The sequence below is a fragment of the Fusarium flagelliforme genome, assembly GCF_020744385.1.
Source record: "Fusarium flagelliforme strain FIESC 12 MPI-CAGE-AA-0113 chromosome Unknown B0J16scaffold_5, whole genome shotgun sequence".
In the NCBI taxonomy this organism is placed as follows: domain Eukaryota; kingdom Fungi; phylum Ascomycota; class Sordariomycetes; order Hypocreales; family Nectriaceae; genus Fusarium; species Fusarium flagelliforme.
In genome coordinates, this window is record NW_025763507.1 from 1690789 (window position 1) to 1712079 (window position 21291).

At 49.2% G+C, this 21291-nt stretch overlaps 7 protein-coding genes across 7 annotated transcripts; 4 read left to right on the plus strand and 3 right to left on the minus strand.

The window, feature by feature from the left end:
• The first annotated feature begins 1265 nt into the window (after positions 1 to 1265).
• B0J16DRAFT_154776 (uncharacterized protein) lies at positions 1266 to 4241 on the plus strand. The gene has a single exon (XM_046122107.1). The coding sequence runs from the start codon at positions 1672 to 1674 to the stop codon at positions 4060 to 4062; it is 2391 nt and encodes a 796-aa protein (XP_045981260.1). The 5' UTR covers positions 1266 to 1671; the 3' UTR covers positions 4063 to 4241.
• Positions 4242 to 4849: 608 nt separating this feature from the next.
• On the minus strand, positions 4850 to 5936 carry B0J16DRAFT_154774 (uncharacterized protein). Its single transcript, XM_046122106.1, has 2 exons — positions 5768 to 5936; positions 4850 to 5708 (listed from the first exon to the last, which is right to left on the minus strand). The coding sequence occupies exons 1-2, from the start codon at positions 5816 to 5818 to the stop codon at positions 5031 to 5033; spliced, it is 729 nt and encodes a 242-aa protein (XP_045981261.1). The 5' UTR covers positions 5819 to 5936; the 3' UTR covers positions 4850 to 5030.
• Positions 5937 to 10141: 4205 nt separating this feature from the next.
• On the plus strand, positions 10142 to 10974 carry B0J16DRAFT_385904 (uncharacterized protein; the record flags this gene model as incomplete). Its single annotated transcript, XM_046131538.1, has 2 exons — positions 10142 to 10492; positions 10621 to 10974. The coding sequence occupies 2 exons, from the start codon at positions 10142 to 10144 to the stop codon at positions 10972 to 10974; spliced, it is 705 nt and encodes a 234-aa protein (XP_045981262.1).
• A 1043-nt stretch (positions 10975 to 12017) lies between these two features.
• B0J16DRAFT_154859 (Tautomerase/MIF superfamily) lies at positions 12018 to 13578 on the plus strand. The gene is made up of 3 exons (XM_046122109.1): positions 12018 to 12577; positions 12644 to 13042; positions 13112 to 13578. The coding sequence occupies exons 1-3, from the start codon at positions 12188 to 12190 to the stop codon at positions 13322 to 13324; spliced, it is 1002 nt and encodes a 333-aa protein (XP_045981263.1). The 5' UTR covers positions 12018 to 12187; the 3' UTR covers positions 13325 to 13578.
• A 1032-nt stretch (positions 13579 to 14610) lies between these two features.
• B0J16DRAFT_154874 (Gtr1/RagA G protein conserved region-domain-containing protein) lies at positions 14611 to 16382 on the plus strand. Its single transcript, XM_046122111.1, has 3 exons — positions 14611 to 14937; positions 14992 to 15093; positions 15149 to 16382. The coding sequence occupies exons 1-3, from the start codon at positions 14705 to 14707 to the stop codon at positions 16005 to 16007; spliced, it is 1194 nt and encodes a 397-aa protein (XP_045981264.1). The 5' UTR covers positions 14611 to 14704; the 3' UTR covers positions 16008 to 16382.
• B0J16DRAFT_270455 (anaphase-promoting complex, cyclosome, subunit 4-domain-containing protein) lies at positions 16163 to 18787 on the minus strand (the record flags this gene model as incomplete). Its single annotated transcript, XM_046123545.1, has 7 exons — positions 16163 to 16431; positions 16486 to 16635; positions 16692 to 16740; positions 16800 to 17510; positions 17560 to 18136; positions 18189 to 18501; positions 18556 to 18787. The coding sequence occupies 7 exons, from the start codon at positions 18785 to 18787 to the stop codon at positions 16163 to 16165; spliced, it is 2301 nt and encodes a 766-aa protein (XP_045981265.1).
• A 293-nt stretch (positions 18788 to 19080) lies between these two features.
• B0J16DRAFT_344676 (Mu homology domain-containing protein) lies at positions 19081 to 21200 on the minus strand (the record flags this gene model as incomplete). Its single annotated transcript, XM_046128193.1, has 4 exons — positions 20577 to 21200; positions 20290 to 20513; positions 19435 to 20239; positions 19081 to 19382 (listed from the first exon to the last, which is right to left on the minus strand). Coding segments are annotated over exons 1-4 (1492 nt in total), but the record flags the coding sequence as incomplete, so codon positions are not given.
• Between the last annotated feature and the right edge of the window lie 91 nt (positions 21201 to 21291).

Here is a 21291-nt window from a genome sequence, read left to right on the forward strand (position 1 = left end):
ACATCGTATCAAATCCGAAGCGTATTGGCGCCGGCCGTTGATCGGGGCCTGGTGGGGAACAACGTTGAGGAGAGTCAGTTGATGACGTTAGGAGCATAGAAGACGAGCGTGCTGAGTTGTCTTGGGGGGGGGGGGCAGCAGGTACAGTATGTAGGGGTGGCTTGTGGCTGGAACATGGAGGGGAAACGTGGCACTTGCTCTCCTTTCTGGGGCCGAGGCAGGCTGTTGAGGAAGACGATGAGGATGAGATGCGTATAATTGATGATTCAAGAGGGATGATGAGCAGCTGATGAAGATCTTAGGCATACCGGTACTGAACTGTACTACACTGTACTGCAGTGTATCTAAACAAGACAATCTGGATATCGAGCTCAATCTCTGGATCTATTTGTCGGGCAGTTCCTGGTGATGTTGTAAACAAGCTGTTGATAGAGGATATCGTAGCTCTGTGATGTTGGAGTGTTGTTCCCCTCAAGTCCATGCTAACTCGGGACTAGGTACTAGATTGCTGAAGAAAAGAGCTGGGGCCTATTATCACATGCCGCTGTCCATCGATTGACTCGTACCTGCCTCCTTGATGCGTATTATGTGCCTGCTTGTTATCCGTACCTACCATCTACCTACTAGGTACCTACCTACCTAGGTAGGTGTACCTCGGTAGTGGTGATTCAGGTTTAGGTAGGTAGGTCGCAATACCTTAGGAAGCTATCGTTCTTGGCTCCTTCCAGAACAAGCCGTCCGTGAATCCCAGTAAGCCATTCTTGCCAGATAAGGCTCTGTACCGTAACATCCAAGCCATTCTTGCCAGATGAGGCTCTGTACCGTAACATCCAATCCATAATCCATGGATGGATGTTCATCAAACACCAAAATCAAAATGTTACAGTACCGTCATTTGACAACATCACAACCAATGAGTAGACTACCTACCTACCTAATCTGTCCCTTTTTCTTTGCCCTACATAGCCCGTTGATTAATTCCCCAGACACCTTCTCAATGGCCCGCAATTGGCTCTAAATTCCCGTTTTCCTTTTTCCCTTTAGACCATGACCTCATCAAATCAACAAGGATCCTGCAATGTACCGAACCCATGGCACCAAGGCACTGGATAAGTATCTACTGCATTTGTAAAAATTGAGCTGAATCACAATCTTTCACCCGACCTCTTCGAATCAATTACGAGCAACGTTGCTGTTCAAAGCCTATCTTGAATTTCCTATACGAGAACGAAACGAAGCGAATGACCAACCTAAACACCAAGTATTTATCGATTCTGGATCCATTCACACCCGGGCCTCCCGGATCAGCACACACAGCCCAGCCCAGCCTCTCTGTCGAGGGATTGAATCCTCTTTGACTTAGCTCCACCGCCTCCGTCTCTGTCCCCCATCTCCGTGGTTGATTGATTTATTCATTGCTCGCTTGAGTCGACAAGAACAACTTCACGGATATGTTTGGCAATCCTTCGCTTCATCATCCTTAAACAGCATCCGTTGCCAGTATATCGCCTTTATCTATATGACCTGTCTAACTTACCGGTTCAACATAACGACCCAGTCCTTTTCTGCTAACCGTCAGCCGTTTGCTTAACTTCAATCCTGTTACCAGATTGGTGTTTTGACGTTTCTTATTCTATCTTCGCTTGTTTTTCGAGCTCAATTCAATAAAACATGGCGACAAATGCATCAGCTGAACCTTCACGCCGTATACCCAGCCCAGATCTACAAGAAGATGACGACTTCATCATTTGTAATCAAGACGAAGCCGAGGCGATTCTGCAACCTGCTTTGAGTGAAGCTGCTAGACATCTAACTTCCCAAAACACGCCTGCCATTGAGAAGGCGCTGGCATTGGACAAGAGCCGGGCTGGTTTGTTCGATGTGCCCACTGACAGAACTGGTGATACCAGTCCTGACCTTCCATCTTCACCCGAGACATCGCCTCAGGTACCACAGTTTGCTCCCCCAGCCAGGTCTCCCGTGCACACATCGCATGAGCCGCCTAAACATGCTTTGCCTTCTCCGTGGCAAGCTCGGCCGAAACCACCGGCCACCAAAGGTCATACAAGTAGACCATCTGGAAGTATCCTGGGAAACGCCTTAGCACCAGCTAGGAATCGATCCAAGTCTGCAGGACAGGAGGCGCTGAGGAGGCTACAGAAAGCCTTGCCTTCTCTCACCCCACCTACACACCTGTTACCTTCAATGTCAAACTCGTTCTTCTCAAGCTCTCAAGATAGATCAAGTACGAGCAATCCGGATCCCTCGAGTTACTCATCCCCAACAACTCGCCAACATTCGCCTCGCATTCCACCCAACGCCCTTGGTGTCTCGCAGCCGTTATCGCAACATATTCAAAGACCTGCTCCTGCCCTTCGGGATTCAAACGTGCCCTCACCCCCTGTACGACCAAAGGTTCTGAGGCGAGTCACTTCTGACGATGGTCGTCTATATCACAGTCTGTCTCGCACGTCTTCTCTTGGAGATGACGAACGCTTCCAGGACGTCCGTGAGATGGTCAACATTCGATTCATGGCTTTAAAGGACAGTCTTCCCGACGTGCCGAATTTTAAGATGCCTAGTCTACCCAAACTTTACACTCAGGCACGAAAATCAACGAACTCGCTCGGCGCAGCTCATGTTCCTGACACGCCACCAAGTCACAACCAACTCCCCAAGGAGCTTGATGTTGATTCGAAAGACGGTTCGGCTGTTCTTGACCGGGTCATTGAATCTCTTACCGGCGATTTGGTGATCATGGGCGGTTACCGTGGCTCTGTCTTGCGATCCACCGAGCCACCTTTCCATCAAGTTTGGGCTCCCGTGAAACTCGGCCTCAACATGCGCAAGGTCAATCTAGAAGTTGGGTTGGAGGACGAAGATGAAGAGCGCATGGAAGAAACAATCAAACCCGATGGCATGTTAAAACATATAGGTCCCGTGGATGTTTCGCGGAAGTTTATCAAGAAGCTCCGTTCATGCGACAATGCGAAGTCAGGCAAGCTGCGAATATGGGACTACGGTTACGATTGGAGGTTGAGTCCCCATTTGTTGTCTCGCAAACTGCAGGAGTACCTCCAGGGCCTGCCCTCCAACCAACTGGGCACACCAGCTGGCTCTCGTGGAGCGCTTGTCATATCTCACAGTTTGGGTGGTATTATCACACGCCATGCTGTCAATCAGAGACCCGATCTCTTCTCAGGGGTCTTGTACTGCGGAACGCCACAGCGTTGCGTCAATATCTTGAACCCAATGCGCCATGGAGATGTAGTCCTCTTGAACGAGAAGCTGCTCACTGCGAGCGTCAACTTTACCATGCGAACGTCCTTCGTTTTTCTTCCAGAGGACGGGTTCTGTTTTGTAGATAAGAACACAGGAGAGGAGTATCCTATCGACTTTTATGATCCCCAGGAATGGATCAGGTGGCATCTGAGTCCGTGTATGCAGCCTGCTTTGCCGCCTCACAATCGCCCGCAGTCCTCGTCTTTCTCTTCCTTCCTTCCAAACTCTCTGCGAGCTCGCGCCGAGAGCAAGAGCGAGAAGGGGGCCCCTTCGCCAACAGCAGTTGCTCAAGAACACAACCCTATCGCACCGCAGCTCAATGGGAGCGGTGCCAAGGTGGAGGAACAGAAGCCTTCAGACTTGGAGCGTAAGCGTTACTTGGATTATCTCAGCCGAACTCTTACAGCGACTCGCAAATTTCGCTCCGAACTCGTCCATTTGCCCGAACACCAGGAAGCAAACGCCTACCCCCCTCATGCGGTGCTTTATGGCAAGAGTATTCCTACGGTGTACGCGGCTCAAGTCACTAGCCGTGAGGGAATCTGCTGCTCCGACGCTTACGATGACCTTTTGTTTCGACCAGGAGATGGCGTTGTATTAGCGAAAGAGGCTATGCTTCCGGAGGGTTATTCTATTGTCCGTGGTGGGCGGGTTTGTACTGAACGCGGTCATATCACCATGCTCGGCGACCTCTCAGCTATGGGAAAGGCACTCGAGGCAGTGATCAGGGGTCGCCGGAAGGGCATTGGCATGGGGATTGGCGGGAACGAAGCAAAGTAGCCGGGCAGGTAAGTCCTAGGAGACGGGATCCAGTTGGACCACCAAAAGCAGCAGCTACCTTAGGACCTAAGGTGGTACTTTGGTATAGCAGTCTAACAGATCCGGCTGAGTCGAGGTAGCACTATGTGATGCCATGCGGTTACTCCGCAACACGATGCAGCACCAAAACGAGCTGCTGCCGCCACCGGATCTGTGTGCGAGCCAAGTACCGCATATGTGGCTGGGCCAGAGGCATGGCGTCTGTTTTGGACAAATGAATGAATGAAAGCACGATGAGGGGACTTCAATAGACGTTCTGTATGCATTATTGGATCGGCGTTGGTAGGCTCATATCTCTTTGGTAAAGGTTTGTACGAGTATGATACATTTAGACAGCCTCATGAGATGGCTTTCGTCACATAATATTGGCTGGGACGATGCCCTAGATTGTTCGCATAAACGCCGGCTCCCATTTGTGACACCCAGCTTGTACAACACGACACAAACTGAATTTCCAGGTTCAGATGAAAGACGAGGAAAGAAGAATCATATGACTGTCTCCCAGGATGCAGACAAGATGGCGCTGCTTTGCGGTGCTGTTGTCCCCGCTGAAGAATGGCCTCCCTAAACATGCAGAAATGATATAACAATCATGGGTATACGAGTAATTGCAACCGCAACCGCAATCTCGGCCTCCAAGCAGATGCAGTTTTTGCTTACTTGGCACATGCAAACGACTGTTCAGCAGCCCAAAATGGCTTGCCGTGGGGATGTCGCCCACCCCAAGCAACGCAACGGGCGAAAGCGGCGCTCGGAGGGTGTATACCGTTGCTCCGGCTCAGCGTTTTTGCTTTCGCCTCTGGAAGCGGCTCTGAGTCGTATAACGTCTCGACGTTCTTTTGGTTTCAAAGAAGGAATCGTAGGTTGTAGGCGGCCAAGACAACGTGCAGGTCGCTGGTTGCTCAGTCGCTGGAGAAGAGTATGAAGTCTCAAGCAGCGCCAACGCTCTTAAAAGCACTAAGTGGTAGAATTCTCCAGCACGGAGGTGTCCAGCCGGGAGTTTGCTCGCACAGAGTGGCAAGGGCAGTCTGGATCTGGCGGGCCATGCGCGCATAGACCATAGTGGGCTCAACGTAACCTTCCGAGTCCCGCGACTCTTCGGGGCGAGGAACAAAGAAGATCTCTTCGAGACCAGGCATGCGGGACTGAATGCGCCGGAGCAGTTCAACGCTAAGACTGGCTGCAGTCATGGAGCGGTAAGATTCATCAACCCAGAATAGAGCATCATTTATGGCGAGGCGTCGGACAAGGGCGAGTTCTTCAGGATCGCACATGGACATAATTGTTTGGAATTGAGAGTCTGCCGCCATGTAGCCATGGCGAGGGCCAAAGTAGAGGATGTCGCGCTCGGGGTCGAGAAACACTTGACCAGGACCACGAGCGAAGCCAAAACCAAGACCGTAGTACTTGAGAGCTTCACTACGCGACTCGCCGCAGACGTGGAGGTTGGCGGGAATGGTCGCTGGCGAAGTACAGCCGGTCCATGAGAGGGAATCTGAGCAGCCAGGCCAAGAGGAGCCGCATTGAATTGGGACGAGGCGTGTGGGTGGAAGATTGTAGTTCCAGATCTTCAGCCGTAGTTCTGTAGGGAGTTTACAGAAGTTTCGCTGAATAGTCAATCGTGTGAGATTTTGTCGAGTCCTGTCCAAGATTTGGGTTAACTTACAAAAGTGTCAGTGGCTGGTGGTAGCTGACTAGACATTAATGGAGAAGACATGGTCCAGTCCAGAGGTTGAATGTTGAATGTTGAATGTTAAATATTGTGGGGAGTCTAAATGTCTGTCGTAGAGTTTAGGTAGATTTAGGGAAGTAGTAATAAATAGTCTTTGGTTGTACAAAGTATCGAAAAGATAAAGTAAAGTAAAGAAAACATTGGAGGGGCAGGGAGCGTATACTAATATAACCAACGTGAATAAACCAAACCAAACCAAACAATGAGAGTGAGAGTGAGAGGATGAATGACGATGGAGGGACTCGGAAGGGAGTGTTTCTCAATCTCCCACCCCCATCCCCATTTTCCATCTCCATGTTCACTTCTAGGTTCGGGTCCAGGTCCAGGTCCAGGTCCAGCCAGGCCAGTCTCCAACTTCATCCTTGCAAGGTACCCTTACGGTATCCATATCCTTGACCATGTCATATCCATGCCCATGCCCATGCCCATGCCCTTACCATTATCCTTCCTTACGGGCCTTGCCTGCTAATTCCCCATGCAAACCAAAGCCTCAAGTCGATATACTCGGCACCAAACAATGATTCAAAGTGAATTGATCTCTTCTTTGCCTATTGCAATAACAATCCTGGAAAGGGTACCCATTGGTCCCTGGACAAATGGATCCTCGGCCAAGGGGGAAACAGACGGACCCAGCCCTCTAAGCCACAGACTCCCCCAATCTATGTACAGTTGCCTGCAAGTTCCCCGGCCCCTCGAACAATAAGGTAGACTCTTGACCAGGAATAAAAATGAAAGAAATAACTATGTACCAAGTCTACATGGAGCAACGGGAACCCGTTTGACAGGCCGGAAACGTCCCAAACATACTGTAATTACGTACATGGATATTTCCGAGCTCAGCTCAGCAGAGTAGAATAAAGCCTGATACCACCTCAACTCCAGGAACAGTCACATCGCGGACAAAACCGACTCCTCGGGTCCGGAGCAACACATAACGTACAGCACAGTAGAGACGGGGGTGTCACTCTCAAGAGTTACCATTCGTAGTTAAGTCTGAAGAATGAGAGAATCAACCCTTACTCCATCAGGCTCAGATCTCTAGGTTAATAATTCTCCCTGTATGGACTGTAGAAAGCTCCAGTGGTGGATCAAGAATGGCCGCTTCCACCGTCTTGTGCTAGCCTGCGCTTATGCCGCATTCAAGACCGCCACAGAACATGTCGAATGCTGCGACTCCAATGTTATCCGCTATACTACTTACCTACCTAGCTACCTAGGTACGCAATGCATGTACCCGTGTCTCACTGAGACGCCATTCACCATTGGGAGAAAGGGCGGGATTGAACAGACTAGACTTTTCCAACAAGCTACAAGGACAATACATACAGTACCCAAGTACCTAGGTAGGTAGGTAGCCAAGACCGTTGGCCCTCTGGTCTTCCAAAAACGTTCATCCCTTTTCCTTCATTTGTATTCGTATGTACGTATGTACTGTAGTGTAGGATCAGGGTCAGGGATTAAGCCCTAGGAGACATGAGCCTTGATGCATATTGTCCAATCAACATGGCCCATTCCCTCCGGAACATTTCCATCTGGACGTCTCCATCATCCCAGTGCCAGGACTCGGGACTAGACTTGTCATTTCTTCTGGAGTGACATGGATCATGCCACGGGATGGATGGGTCGCTGTCATTCATGACTTAACTTGACTTGACTTTTTACCTGCGGATGGCCGTTGATCCGAAGCTTCACAAACCCAAAGATGCGAATACTTCTCATGTCTCATATGATATGATTCTATTTCGATCCGCGAGAGATATTATTATCATCTTGATCTCTTGTTTTCCCTTTCGAGCAACGCTGAGTAACTAGTACCCCCAACAGGTGTCTGTCTATGAGTAGCGCCTTTTTTTCTGTTCTCGTCCTGTCCGCCCTTTTAATCGTCACTGGGTTTAATACGGTTGTGCCTACTGCCGTTCATGGCTATCAGTGCATAGGCCCGGACTCGAGGTCCAGGAGTCCAGGAGTCCAGCCTGGCTGGTCATGCTACAGCTGCGACTGTCGAACGTGCTGTATGTACTGTACTGCACTTGGCAACAGTAGTGTTCTTGTCTAAGAACCTTATTCCTTCCAAAGTCGTTGATAGGTTCCTGAGCGTCAGGTCTCCTAAACGCGTCTGTCCCCGGAAGCAGGATACGCTAAGTAGCTGCAATCTGCAGGACATAAATACTGCATTAGGCGTGTTTGCTTGAGGCTTTCTTATGAGTTGTCATACCCCATTGCTGAGCGCAGAAGGAATTATATACTGTATGTGCTCGCAAGATTCGGTACATTCTTCAAATACCCCCATAATCAACAACGCTTGGCTGTCCTTCAGCTGCCCTCAAATCAACGAGGTGGGCCTTTTGAAGATGTGTATCGATCTTTTGGTACCCCGTAATTAACAGCTGCACCAGATCTGCATCTCCAAGTCTCAGTCTTCAAGGTATAAAGAAACCAGGGTCGGGCCCTGTACACTGCACAGTACTATACTATACATTGGTTGGATGTACGGATACAGTACTTATCCTTGAGTCCACCAATGGGGAAACAGTTTATCTTCGATGTTAGTGTCAGGCTGGCCGTTTGTTAGGAAAGGATGCAATGCCGGTCTCCGTATGTTGTCTCAGCTATTCAGTCGAGTTCAATGCAGGATCCAACATCTAGGTTTGCGAGGCCTTGTAGATGTCTTAGTGTCATAGGTTCTGTATTTCCGATTACTGAACGTTAGGGATCTCTGTCAGACCCATCCCCTGCTCAATCGATTCTGATTGACTCGTCTATTCTGCGGCTTTGTTGGTGTTTTTTTGTTCTAACCGGAACCGGCGACAACGCTACTGTCGATCATCCGCAACGCCTCGCAGCCAGAGAGACGGAGGGTTGGTACCGCAGCACCGAAGCTAAGCTCTTTCCCTTTGAGAAGCTCGTGATGTTGGCAGGGTTGGGTTCGAAGCTCCTGGCGCTTGGCGCATGCCAACGTCAAATAAAGATTCAAGCCAAGTGTTGATTGGTTGTGATAAATCACCACACATTGGATTAATCGCATCGCATCACCCATCGGCCGAGCCCGTTGATCGCGTTTTCTGATCTAACCACCGCGGAGCCTCGATGATGTTGATTGTTCCAAGCAATCCAATCGATTCTGGTTTCATTGCTTGATCCTTGTTGTCTGCTGCGCCGTGAGTCCCTGTATATATCAAGATAACTGTCAGGCCGCATTGATGTGCCCGGCAGTTCATGTCATCATCCCATCATGGACACTGCAGGTACGACACGATGCAGAAAGATAGGTAAGTACCTTAGGTACTATAGTCTAGTTAGTACAGTGTGACAATGTCATCCATCATGCAGCCTCAAGGCACAAGCCCTCAACCTAATAGATGAACAAAAGCAATCCGTCAAGCCTCATCTCGGATGCGTCACAGACCGAACAAACGTTGCGGTTTGGCCGTAGGTAGGCTGGAACGGTATCCGCAGAGCTGAAATTGAAAAGGGCGTTGCATCCAAAACTTTTGATTCATCTTTTGTCTTTCGGGATGATGCCAAGTCTAGCCCGAATATTTTCGGGGTCCACAAGATGGAGTAATCGGATGGGTGGGGCTGTGGCGTATGCTGTGGCTTTTCTGACAGATCATGTGACCAGACATGTGACGTGACAAGCAAACCTCTTTGGCATTCCTTTTCAATTCATCTCAATAGGTAGACTAGGTACTGACCTAGGTACCTAGGTATCTTATCAACCTAAGTACATAACCGCTGACGCCAACGGTTTGGCATGAACCAAAATAGATTCAAGGTGACAACCATTTCGGGTAAGAATGATTATGTAGGCATCTTTCGATTGGTCAATAGGTCTTGTAAGCGCTGGAAGCAACACACTCACTGTCACTCAGCTCCTGGTTTTAGAGCCCCGACCAATCCAGGCACAGCATCTTTCTCCAGTGTCTCACACTACTTGCAGCAAAGCAAACAGCGCGCCTAGCAGCATAGGATAGGCGCTTCAAAATAATCAAATTACCTTGATTGGATTGATGTAATTGGTCTTTTTCGTTGTTGATGTGATGGCGTTCGTCGTTTAAAATTAAAACTACCTTATCTACCAATCTTGTTGAACAAAGATGTGGAAATCGATATTTCCTATATCTTTGGGCGAAATCCCCACGATCTGGAGTCTAGGTCAATCGCTATCACTTCACATTTCGGTTTCTCCCCTCTTTTCTTCTCTTGTTTTCCTTTCTGTCTATACTGTATTTCATTCCTTTCTCCAGCCGGTCTTGGAGTTTGCTTTCCTTTCGTTGCCTAGACTAGGTACTAGACTGATCTATCAGAATGGAACCCACCACCACAAACATCTCCATCGGCACCAAGACCGAGATCTCGGCCTCTAACTTTGAGACAGACGTTGAGTCAGTTCGAACAGAACCCAACTTTCGCCTCTATCGTCTGATGGACAGTGCCCGACTGGCCCTTACAGTTCTTGGTCTTGCAGCTGGCCTGACAATCCTTGGTGTTTCGGCAGATGCTATCGCTGTCTACCATGCTACCTACGTTCCGGAGGATTGGTTCCTGCAACTATGGCCATCCAACTTGGATATGCGCCCTACAGTAGCTCTGGTAGTCGGCGGTGCCCTGGTTGTTGTAGTCAGTCTCGTTTCGCTGATCGCTGGCAAAATTCCGACCGTAAGGAACCCCCAGTCTACATAATTTGCCTATCTGTTTCTTTTTTTCCTTTTCTCTTTTTTTTGCTTTTGGTTTTGGTTTTGCTTTTGCTTCTACTTGTTTGAATCACGGAACTAACGGTCATCAAGGTTCGCGGAAACGCTGCTGTTAAAGTCATCATCACCTTGACGCCCCCAGCTATCGCGTTGATTGCTGCCATCATCTCCATGTCCTTCTTTTACGGGGTTAACGCGTCGACCACAAACGATTCTCTCCAAAGCTGGACCTGTCGCTGGAAGGATGTGACCATGACCATGCAGCCCCATTTCGGAACACTTTGCAAGCAGAGCAAGGCTAGTGTTGGGCTTGTCGTCATGTTAGTTCCCGTGGAAGCTATCATCCTAGGCTTGGCGGCGTATCAATTCGTCCTGGAGAAACGCTCCAGCATGACCTCTGACGGACGTGGGCGCAAAGCGGGAAGCCCTACCTTGTCTGGAGTTTGAATTCCTGGAGCCGAGTTAGTTACCAAGCTCTCGGGCTCGGGCTTGGACTCGGACTCGCTCGGGCTCAGCCGCTCAGATCATAACATGGCATGGGTGAGCCTGACTGAGCCTGAGCCTGAGCCTGTCGGCGATCAGACGTTGAAGTTACTATGTGGATGGAAGTATTGGGGGATCAGCCAGAGATTGGCCGGAATAACACACGCACACAAGTCTCCATGGTACATTACTATAGGTTCTGTTTGGCTCCGTCCCATTCGAACAAAGAAGAGAAGTTCGCTGGAGTTTGACATGTGCATAATAATAACGGATACTACCTATTTATTGCTTTTCTTTTTACACACCTACCTACCCCCACACTGAGACAGAACAAGACCCAGAACCCAGCAGCTCGGTCATGCCTAGCGTTCACTTCAATTCCAGCCCAGTCGATGCTGTGATTGATCGATCACCGAATCAAATAAATTTGGTGGTGGGTGGCATTGGATATAATTTAAATTCCGACAACTTCCATGTGATTGTCTTTGGCATCTCCACTTGCATCACAACGACATCCAAGTGCTACAGTGAGTCAGAGACCTTTGGATGCTTTATCCGCCTAGAGATCGAAATGGATCCTTGTTGGGCAACAGGCATGGACCCTAGTGAGTAAGGCCGTAACGCATCGTCGCTTGCTTGATGTGCATAGGTAGTGATTGCGTCTCACAGGCGTTTCGCATATACACGCAACAGGAGAAAGGAAGCCTGCATATATTGTTATTGTTATTGTAATTGTAATACCCTCTGACGAGCAGGAGGCCTGTCCAATTATTGATTCTGGTTCCCGTCTGCTTTCCGACCTGAAAGAACACAGTACCGTACTGTACTGTATTTAAACCAGCTACTAGGCTAGCACATGCGTTTATATTCCTGATGACCTCTTTGTCTAGTGCACAACGTCAAAATGTGCTTACTGACATTCGTCTGCACTGCAGCTAGCCCTTGTCATGTATATTGCTTGGTCTCAGGACGTGACACGATATTACTCTTTGTTCGACTATTATTGAAGGGCCGCAAAACAATACCGGTCTGGTGTTCCTGACGAGGTGAGGGAGCACAAGCAGTTTGTACACAACAAACCCAAGCCTTCTACGGCACATCATAACCCACCTTGCTCATGATCAATCCTCCCCTTTTGTGAAGCCCTTCCTCAGCTTAGGGATAGTCGGTTGGCGCAATGCATCTATCACCAGTCATGACTATACCTTCTGTTCCAATCAACCCCCCAACCCAATCGCCCAATTCGAAGCCAAGGCCAAGGCCCAAGCAGGAGCCCTCGAGTCCTATGCCAGCTCCTAGGCTAGTTCCGGGCGAGCGAAGAGTCAAGCCGAGGCTGAGCAAGCCAAGTCTAGATCCTGTTTTGGAGAGTGATCAACGGCTTTCGAGAGATGTTGGGCAGATCGTCTCTGGGGACGCCAGCAAAGTGACAAGAAAGCATTCGTTGCCCATCCTCTCTCGAAGACGGGATATTTCTGATGAAGTTGTCTCACTGAAGCAGACTGACGAGGTAGGAGATCGAATCCGGTATTCGTCTGTTGTATTGGCAGAGATCAAGACCAACGTCATCGTGAGTGATTGACATCCAATTGATTGTAGGTATAGGATGATGATCCTCTAACTGTTGTGTCCCAAGATTGAAGACGAGTTCACTTTCATCAGTGAACTGTCGGAGTACTTGTCGATACGATACAACCGCCCTGCATCGTGCATTATGATAACGCTCCAGCATGGTATTTGTATCCAATTTGGCGGCAGCTGTGATCCCTCCTACACCATCAAGATCGAAGCACTCACTCGCGACATGCAACCTGCAGCAAACAAGCGCAACGTTGCTCTCCTGCAGAGGCACATGGAGCAAGCACTGGGAATTCCAGCACCAAGAGGTTATCTCAGATTTGTACCTGTTGCCGAGGACTGCGCTGGATGGAAGGGCAACACTGTTGCTGGAGAGATAGCAGATGCTAAAGAGCGGATGCAAGCAACAACTGAACGGCGAGCATCTGTCAGAGCTCCGAGGCGAAGGTCAAGCAAGGTGAGGAATCCCTCGGTATATCCGTCACCCTAGGGTGAGAAGTCCGGTTTCTGAACAAGTTGAGTATAGGCGTTTCGAGAAACGAGGAGCAAGGCACCGCAGCCACATGGCATACCTGCGATTGTATCTACGGAGTATCTTGCGGCTGGCAGCAATGTGGTTCAGGTTCAGAATGAGGCAACCACTGGGAGCGACAAACCAAAGATGGTGAAGCGCAGAAAGAGTTTTATTCAAGCCTTGTTCCCCAGGTCTTCGAGTCGGACAGCGGATAGAGAAACGTAAGGCGGGTATTGAAACATCAGTGTTTCCCCTTGTATTGAGTCAGAATAAACAATAACTTGTTCGAACCCATAAAGCCGAGTACAAAGTTAGGTGGTCTCTGTTTCTCGATGATAGAAATTATCTAGGTAGGTACTATCTAGGGTAGGTATGTAGTGGAGGTACAGCAATGCCCTTCAGCAGGTTACAGGGAGTCTCAGCACAGGTTGGCCGAGTCATAGCTCCCGTCCCGTCTTGTCCGGAGAATTAGTACCTACTACCTTTACTTAGTAGTAAACAACAATCAATCACTCACCTTACATCAGTCTCGACAAACGAGGTATATATCAACAACGCACAGTATCTCTTAACAACCAGTCAAACGCAAGGTCAGGGAACCTCGTTTCGATATAGTCATTCAGCGCGCAGCAATCAACTTTTGAGCCTCAGCCTCGCCTCGACCAGCCCAGCCCAGCTCAGCTCTATTCTGTTCTCGCAGACCTGAGGCGGCCACAGAAGAGGATATCGAGCCTTATCGTGAAGCACAAGCACAGAAAAAACAACCAGGCTCTATAGACAAATATGGAGGTAAGAAGACTCTGCTTGACGCGTCTTTTCTCTCCTGCCTCAACGCTCAAGTGTGCGCTTGACTTGACTTGACTTGCCCCGTGACCCCTCTCGTGTTACCAATTCAACACGACATCTTCAACGCCCTCATATTGTTTGTATCTCCAGGATCCTCTACTCTACTTGCTAGCTCCCGAAATGTCACCAAGTTTAGGTGACGGAGAAAAAAACAACATGTGCTTGGTAGTGGCGCTGGCCACAGAAATACAGGAAGCGTTCCTGATTCGACCTTGGCTCGCTTGGCTGCACCACTGCGAAGATGAATTTGTGTCACCTCAAGTGAGAAGATACGCGCCTCTTATACAATGCGAGGCTTCCTTGATTCGAGCCGCGCGGGCCAAGCACATAGAGTTTAGACATGAGCGCATGACTCCAAGAATTCGACATTTTGATCCCTTTTCAACACCAGGCTGGAACCTTCTACCCCCGTCACTTGCTCACACGGCCACGACCTGTGCAATAGAACAAGTTAGTTGGTGCTCTTGCTATTGGCGTTCTATCAATGTCGATAGGGCCAGTGTCACTGCTGTGAACCTATGGCCATTGACGGGCAGGGACATGACATACCCGCCAAGTGGCAGCACCTGATGAAGGAGACCAGGAAAAGGGCATGGAAAACAAGACTGAGTTCAGTGGAACCTGGAGATACAACTGATTTTTTACTCAGTATCAAGTGAAACGAGCAGAGCTTGCATTGCTTTCTGCCTCCTGTTCACAACATCCTTCCCTCAACGCCAAACTGCCCACATCACTAGCCATTTATTTCCATGCCCCAACATGTCCCTCAGCCCCCCTGTTCATAATTTCGCACGTTCCTTTGATGAGGCAGATGACACCTCGGCCAGCGGAACAAGTCCAGCTCAGCTAAACCTTCAACGTCTTTTTGAACAGTCACTCAGCGGAGCTTCAGTGTCCAAGACAGATGCGCAAAAACCAACCGCACCCGGCCCCAATTCTATTGGCGTACCCCCCAAAGGGAAGCCACGTCTATTACTGATGGGCCAACGAAGGTATGTCATCGTTCGATACTGTAGCGCATTGTGATCGTTAACTTCTGCCTACAGGAGTGGTAAATCATCCATCTCGAGTGTGGTCTTCCATAAGCTACCTCCTAATGAAACCTTGTTCCTCGAATCCACTGCTCGTATCCAAAAGGACTCCATGGCGTGCGTATCGCTAACTGCCTAGGCTATCTGCACATAGACTGATCCTCGCCTACAGGTCATTCATGGACTTCCAAGTCTGGGATTTTCCTGGTCAAATCGACGTATTCGAAAACCCTGGCTTTGATATCGAAGCCATCTTTAGCGAGATCGGTGCCCTCATTTGGGTCATTGACGCCCAAGATGACTATCTCGAGGCAGTCATGCGCCTAAATACCACAATTCTCTTCCTCCAGCGAACCTATCCCAACATCAATATCGAGGTCTTTATTCACAAAGTTGACGGTCTGTCAGACGACTACAAACTCGACATCCAGCGTGACATCACCATTCGTATCCAGGATGAGCTGTCAGATCACGGATTTGAGAATGCACCTGTCACCTTCCATCTCACCTCCATTTACAACCACTCTATCTTTGAGGCCTTTAGTAAGGTGATTCAGAAGCTCATTCCTCGCCTGGGAACGCTTGAGTCAATGCTCACCAACCTATGCCGTACATGTCGGTTCGAAAAAGCATACCTCTTCGATGTCCTTACCAAGATTTACATCGCAACCGACAGTGCTACCGCTGACATGGCCAGCTATGAGATTTGTAGCGACTATATCGATGTTATCATCGACATCACCGAGGTCTATGGGACGTGGCAGCGTAGCGATGAGGGACGTCGCCGTCTTGAAGGAGAGCCGTGGAGCACGCCCATAGACAAACAGATTGGATGCAACACCGCAGAGAGCTGTCTTGTCCTTCACGATGGCAACAAGCCCATCATGCTGCGTGAGGTAGATCGATATTTGGCGCTCGTCGCCATCATGAAGGAAGACTCGTACGATAGCATGCCTCTGGTTAACATGAACGTCGAGGCTGTCGTTGAGGGATTGACCGAGTTCTTTAACATCACCAAACCTCGGCAGTAGACCGACGATTGCTATGGCGAAACCAGGAATTTTCATGTTTTTATTTTACCGTGTAAATTATTCATACTAGCGTACCTGTCAACACCAACGATGCATGTCGTTTTGTCCCTCGACCACTCTTACTTTTCTTTTCTTCAGTGCATAGTGGCAACACTTCAAGACTGAGGACCGGGGAACACAAATGTCTTCAGCGTGGTGCGATTGCTCTCCAGCACACAGACTCTTGCAGGCATATCGCCCCTCACACTATTCCCGTCATTTACCTCCAGACGCAAAGGCCTCGCTATTGAGGTTTCAGGGAAGGAGTATGTCGTGAAACTATCAACCGACACACGGGATGTTTTGTTGGGTATACTAGGGTCGTAGTCGCTATATGAGAGCCTGTCTGGTTGGACAGGTACGCAAATCACTTGCGGCGCATTATCTTACACATATGGTCAGCGCCCTTGCTATAAATACGACATTATCGTAATCTTACCAGGACCGTTGCACAGAATGACAAGTGTTTCGTCGTTGAGAAACTTGAATGTGATAAGGACACGTGTATCGAGGTCGATACGACAACTCGTTGGGGGTCGATTGGAGCTGATGCCATTTATGATGTCGATTGTAACACAGAAAATTTGAACTTGAACCAGTTTAACACCTACTGTCTTTTATATATATACTTAGAGGGTCACATACCTTCGTTCTTGATCTCCTTTGCTGCCAAAGCCGTCATAACGCTTGTTCCCTAGCAGAGTAATTTAGTCAGCAAAGAGCAGAAGCGCATGGAGGGAGACCTGAAAGTACCTGGGTTTTCGTTTTGCTCATCCTCATATCCGTTTGTGAGACAACCCCGCCGGTTGAAAGTCTGATTGGGGTTCCAAGTCGGACGCTGCGCTTCTTTGCCTCTGCAATACCCTTGAATGTGCTGTTTGCCTGGTTCGTTGCGTACGAGACCAGAAACTCGACACGCGGTAGAACTTGCAGGCCGGGCAGGCTGTTCTCCCACTTTGCTAACTGTTGATCAAGAATGTGAAGGAGACTTGGGTCGCTCTCTATATGCGCACAAATCTGCTCATACTCCTCGCTTGGTATCTCATCGAAGAAGATTCTGAGGGGACTGTCGGTAAGGTAATGCTCGATATAGGTCAGGACCTTTCCTACATCCATAGTTGCCTCCTTTTCTGTGAGTTCTTCGTTCATGGAGCTGGACGAAGCTAGTCGGTCGATCTGGAAGCGAAGCCATGTGGAAAAAGCGACAAAGCTTTCAAGCTCATCCATCACGTTGATCAAAACCTTGTGGCCGACAAGCTGGAGGCATTGAACAACGTCCATCAGGCGGCTAATCTGCTGGAGATTAAATCCGATGTCATCCCGGGTGTCGTGGTATTGAGCCAAACCTCGTAACCTGCTCAAGATGATGGCGGAACGCTCAAGAGCTGGAAGGAAATTCTCGTGGACTAAGTTTCGAAGACCTTCCAGCCCAGAGACAACCGCTTTATCCCATCGTTTATGTCCCTAGGTATTTTAGCCATCGTCCTGGCAGCCCAAAGACGCATCCACCTACCCGCTCTGCCAGACTTTCCACAAGCCACTCACGTACAGGTTCATAGGCATGACCTGTCACCGCTAAGTGGTATAGTGCTGAAACGACACTTCGTGGACCAGTCTCGAGGTTTTCAAGATCACCTTCAATACTTCGTAGAAACCTTGTAGGGAGCTCTCGCGTGTTTCGCCACTCGACTTGCATGTGAAGCTGTGATTGCTTAAGGTATCTCAAAAGTTTCTGGAGTGTAGTTAATTTCGAAGCAAGAAGAGAGAGATTGATAGGGGAGGACGATATGAAAGGCAGGTCTATCGGCACCAAATACACATCTGCTGGCTCATCTGTTTTGTTCGCAACAAGCAATGCCTGGGTTGATACTTGCGGGTGCGAAGCATGAAGGACAAGCTGTGAGCTTGATAAAGCGTCAATACTGGGGCACACGAAATTTCCGATGATGAAAGAGTCATAGATGCTGAGTTGGAGCTGTCCATCACTCGTCCCAACGATCATGACGCTGACTTGGTCATACTCCTCCGGCTTCGGGGGTTGGAAAAGGAAGTCTATGCCAGTGCGTAATGTAAACACCAATGCGTCTTCTCTAACCACGGTCTGTCAGTAGATCGATTTTGCCTGCGCGGTAAAAGACATACCCTGAGCCAGCACTACTGTTCGGGAGAGGGCTGATCTTGGGCAAGGCCGTGTCGACTTCCAGGAACGTCAATTCTCGTGGGAGATCTAACGGAAGACCATCTCCACCTAGTACTGAGTCTTCATCCAAGTTATTTTCCAGGGCTCGAGATACCGCATTCGAACTCTTGCCAGCAATGCTACTGCTCGCCCAACCGATGTGTGTGATCTTGTTCCCGGATGTGTCTCCAACTTTAATATGATGGGCAGCCTTGTTGTTTTCGAGTCCCATCAGTCGGACAAAGCCATCGCTCCATCCAACAGCAAGGAATTGGCCTGTGAACAGCGTGTAAGCAGAGTTTCTGGACGGAGGGACCCCTCCTTACTAACCATCAGATCTCCAAGTGACTGCTTGCACGTCGGGTGCCTTCTGACCTGGTGTACCAATTTGATGGATCTTGGAGACGACTTGTCCTGACGGCCTGTACACAAGAAGGTGCCTGTCTGCTGCGTCCCAGATTGCAGAAAGATCGAGGGTTGGACAGCTCACAGGATACCCATCAGGCGCCCTGTCCTGGAACTCGGTCACGCTGAAGAGCGCGAGCTGATTTTGCTGCGCCATAGTTTCCGTTATTCTTGACGCAGCGCATGAGTCAACTTCTAGACCAGAATAACCATCCCCGTAATCTAGATGTGGAACACTGGTATTTGCGATGTACGAACAAAGTGCTGATGTCCAAGTTATAGCTACCCACCGTGATTGTTTGCGAGTCCGTAGTACCAAATTCATGGAAACACACACTGTGCGCCCGAAGACAACTCGCACTATGCTTTACAGTCCAGGCAACCCGCCCCATTGCCTGAAGGTTCTTATACATATGGATATTTCGACATTTATGCTTTCATCAATACTGACTCTAATGTTAAGGAACACTGGATCTCCGACAAAATCACCAAAACATGTGAACATCAATTGTCGTTGCGCCATTAGGTTCTAGACCAGCCAAGACACTGCTACTAATGTCTATCCCCAGCTCTACTCAAATACACATATCCCTTCCCTTTTATGGACCAAACTCGACCAGAAAGCTGTCTGAAATTCGGAAGACTAGACTTTTGGATTCCATCTATTCTACCAAGAAGTTGTCTGCATGAGACTTGATCTCCTTGGAGAATGTCACCTCCTCCTCCTCCTCCAGAAGAGACGCGGTGTTGACCTTTTGGATGATTAGCAAACCGTCCTACAATTTCTTTGCAGTAAAAACTCACGTCGACATCGATGTATGGCGTGCTCTTGTTGAAGCGGACAGTCATCGGGAAGAAATCATTCTCATCGCCAGACTCAGCTTCGAATTCGAATGAGCCGTTAGGGTTCTCCTCATCCACGTTACCAATAGACCACTCGATCGCGTCTCCAGAAACATCATAGGTAGCATCGAAGCTAGAAACAACAGGCTCGCTGCCCGCGTAAGGAACAACGACACTGACATCATTTAAAGCATCGCCACCTGTCAACTCATACTCAACTGTAATGTTGTACTTGTCCGCATCCTTGTTAATCCAGACCGTGAATGTGATCGGGCACGCGCTGGGGTCGTCAACCTTGGGGGAGGCTCTCCATCGCAGAACACCGACGGCATTGTTGACTGGGAATCCTCGAGCAGTGTTGCTCATCTGAATGATCTTAGAGCCGTTGAAGAGATTTCGGTCAACGTTTGGATGAGTACGGAATTGGACTCCGTGAGATGGAACGGCCTGGAGACCAAGCTTGATCTTCGTAAGGCTGGGGTCTGAAATTCTGAGAACAAGATCACCACTGATAGCTAGAGAGTTGACAGCACCCTCTCGAGAAAGCTTGGCTGAAATAGCCTCTGAAATGGTGACGTGAATGGCATCGCGATCAAGGGTCGACGAAATGCGAGGCTCTGGTGTTTCAGCTTGCTGTACAGGCGCGGGCGTAACAAGAGGTGAGTTGTCGATTTCGCTGCCCATGTCACCCCTTACTCGCTCAAACATATCGGTCGTCTTAGACTTCTTGCCCAACTGCATACCTTTGGCCTTGGGAGCCAAGGGTCTTCAAATTGTTAATCGCTTGCTTCCATGTAGAAAACGGACCATACTTACTTGCCGAAAGACTTGTTCTTCTCAGCCTCGTACGAGTCGTATGTGCTGGTATTCGATTGCGAGGGAGGATTGTATGAGGGATAAGAGGGGCTTCGGGGCATGCCGCCACTACTGCCCATACCACCCATACCACCAGGACGACCACTGCGAGCAGCATCCTTGCGCTGCATCTCAAGCTGCTTCGCTTTTCGTTTTCGCTCCTCGGTGGCCTCCAATTCTTTGTTCTATGCAACTGTGAGATTCTGAGTGCGAAGAAGAGCCTATTAAACCCAAAGAAAGTGGCTTACTCTTGCGATAATCTCCTGGATGCGCTCCTCATGACTCTCCATGTCAAGAAATGTCTTGATTTGGCTAATGGTCAAGTTCTCGCGGTAACCAAGGGTGACGAGCTCATCAAAAGCACTGAGCAGCTCGTAGGCATTCTTAACGATCTCGCGCTCGTCCAGGCTCTTGCAGGTGCTGGTGACCACCTGTGCAAACAAGTGCAAAGAGTCGATGTCCTGCAGAATATTCGACTGGCGGTTGGTGATGAGAACCATGTAAAGTTCGTCGAGGGGTTGATAAACAAATCGGACATTGTCTTGTTCGACGATCGTGTGCTGTGTACCGCTATCGGCGAGTTTGGGGAACGAGGCAAGAAGAGCTTCTATGCGTGATCGTGGCATCTCTCGGAACTGTCTCGAGAGGACAGCTTTCCCTCCGCGGGTGCAAATCGAAGCCGCAAGGACGACCTAGGTAATATGAGCACATTGTGTAAACAGGGGTGATGATTATAGATGTTGCGCACCATCTTGGCGGGCTAATTCGAGCAGATTTTATTGATTGCGATGTGATTTGCAAGTTGTTGAATGTTCGTCCCCTGGATGTTAGATAGAGCGGGCCAATATTCAAGTCGGTGGGAGGTGCAGGAGCCTGGTAGAGAGGTACGTACTACCCTCTTACAGGCCACCTGGAAGAAGCTGTTATGATGGAAGGGGGAACAACGAAAAGCAGCTAAGCTAC

Excerpts from the sequence above, each read along its gene's own strand:
- B0J16DRAFT_154774 (XM_046122106.1), bottom strand. The coding sequence starts at position 5,818 with ATGTCTTCTCCATTAATGTCTAGTCAGCTACCACCAGCCACTGACACT. Across the intron at positions 5,709-5,767 it reads CACCAGCCACTGACACTTTT|CGAAACTTCTGTAAACTCCC; the intron begins GTAAGTTAACCC and ends TTGACTATTCAG.
- B0J16DRAFT_154859 (XM_046122109.1), top strand. The coding sequence starts at position 12,188 with ATGCATCTATCACCAGTCATGACTATACCTTCTGTTCCAATCAACCCC. Across the intron at positions 12,578-12,643 it reads AGATCAAGACCAACGTCATC|ATTGAAGACGAGTTCACTTT; the intron begins GTGAGTGATTGA and ends TTGTGTCCCAAG. Across the intron at positions 13,043-13,111 it reads CGAGGCGAAGGTCAAGCAAG|GCGTTTCGAGAAACGAGGAG; the intron begins GTGAGGAATCCC and ends AGTTGAGTATAG.
- B0J16DRAFT_154874 (XM_046122111.1), top strand. The coding sequence starts at position 14,705 with ATGTCCCTCAGCCCCCCTGTTCATAATTTCGCACGTTCCTTTGATGAG. Across the intron at positions 14,938-14,991 it reads TTACTGATGGGCCAACGAAG|GAGTGGTAAATCATCCATCT; the intron begins GTATGTCATCGT and ends TTCTGCCTACAG. Across the intron at positions 15,094-15,148 it reads ATCCAAAAGGACTCCATGGC|GTCATTCATGGACTTCCAAG; the intron begins GTGCGTATCGCT and ends CCTCGCCTACAG.
- B0J16DRAFT_154776 (XM_046122107.1), top strand. The coding sequence starts at position 1,672 with ATGGCGACAAATGCATCAGCTGAACCTTCACGCCGTATACCCAGCCCA.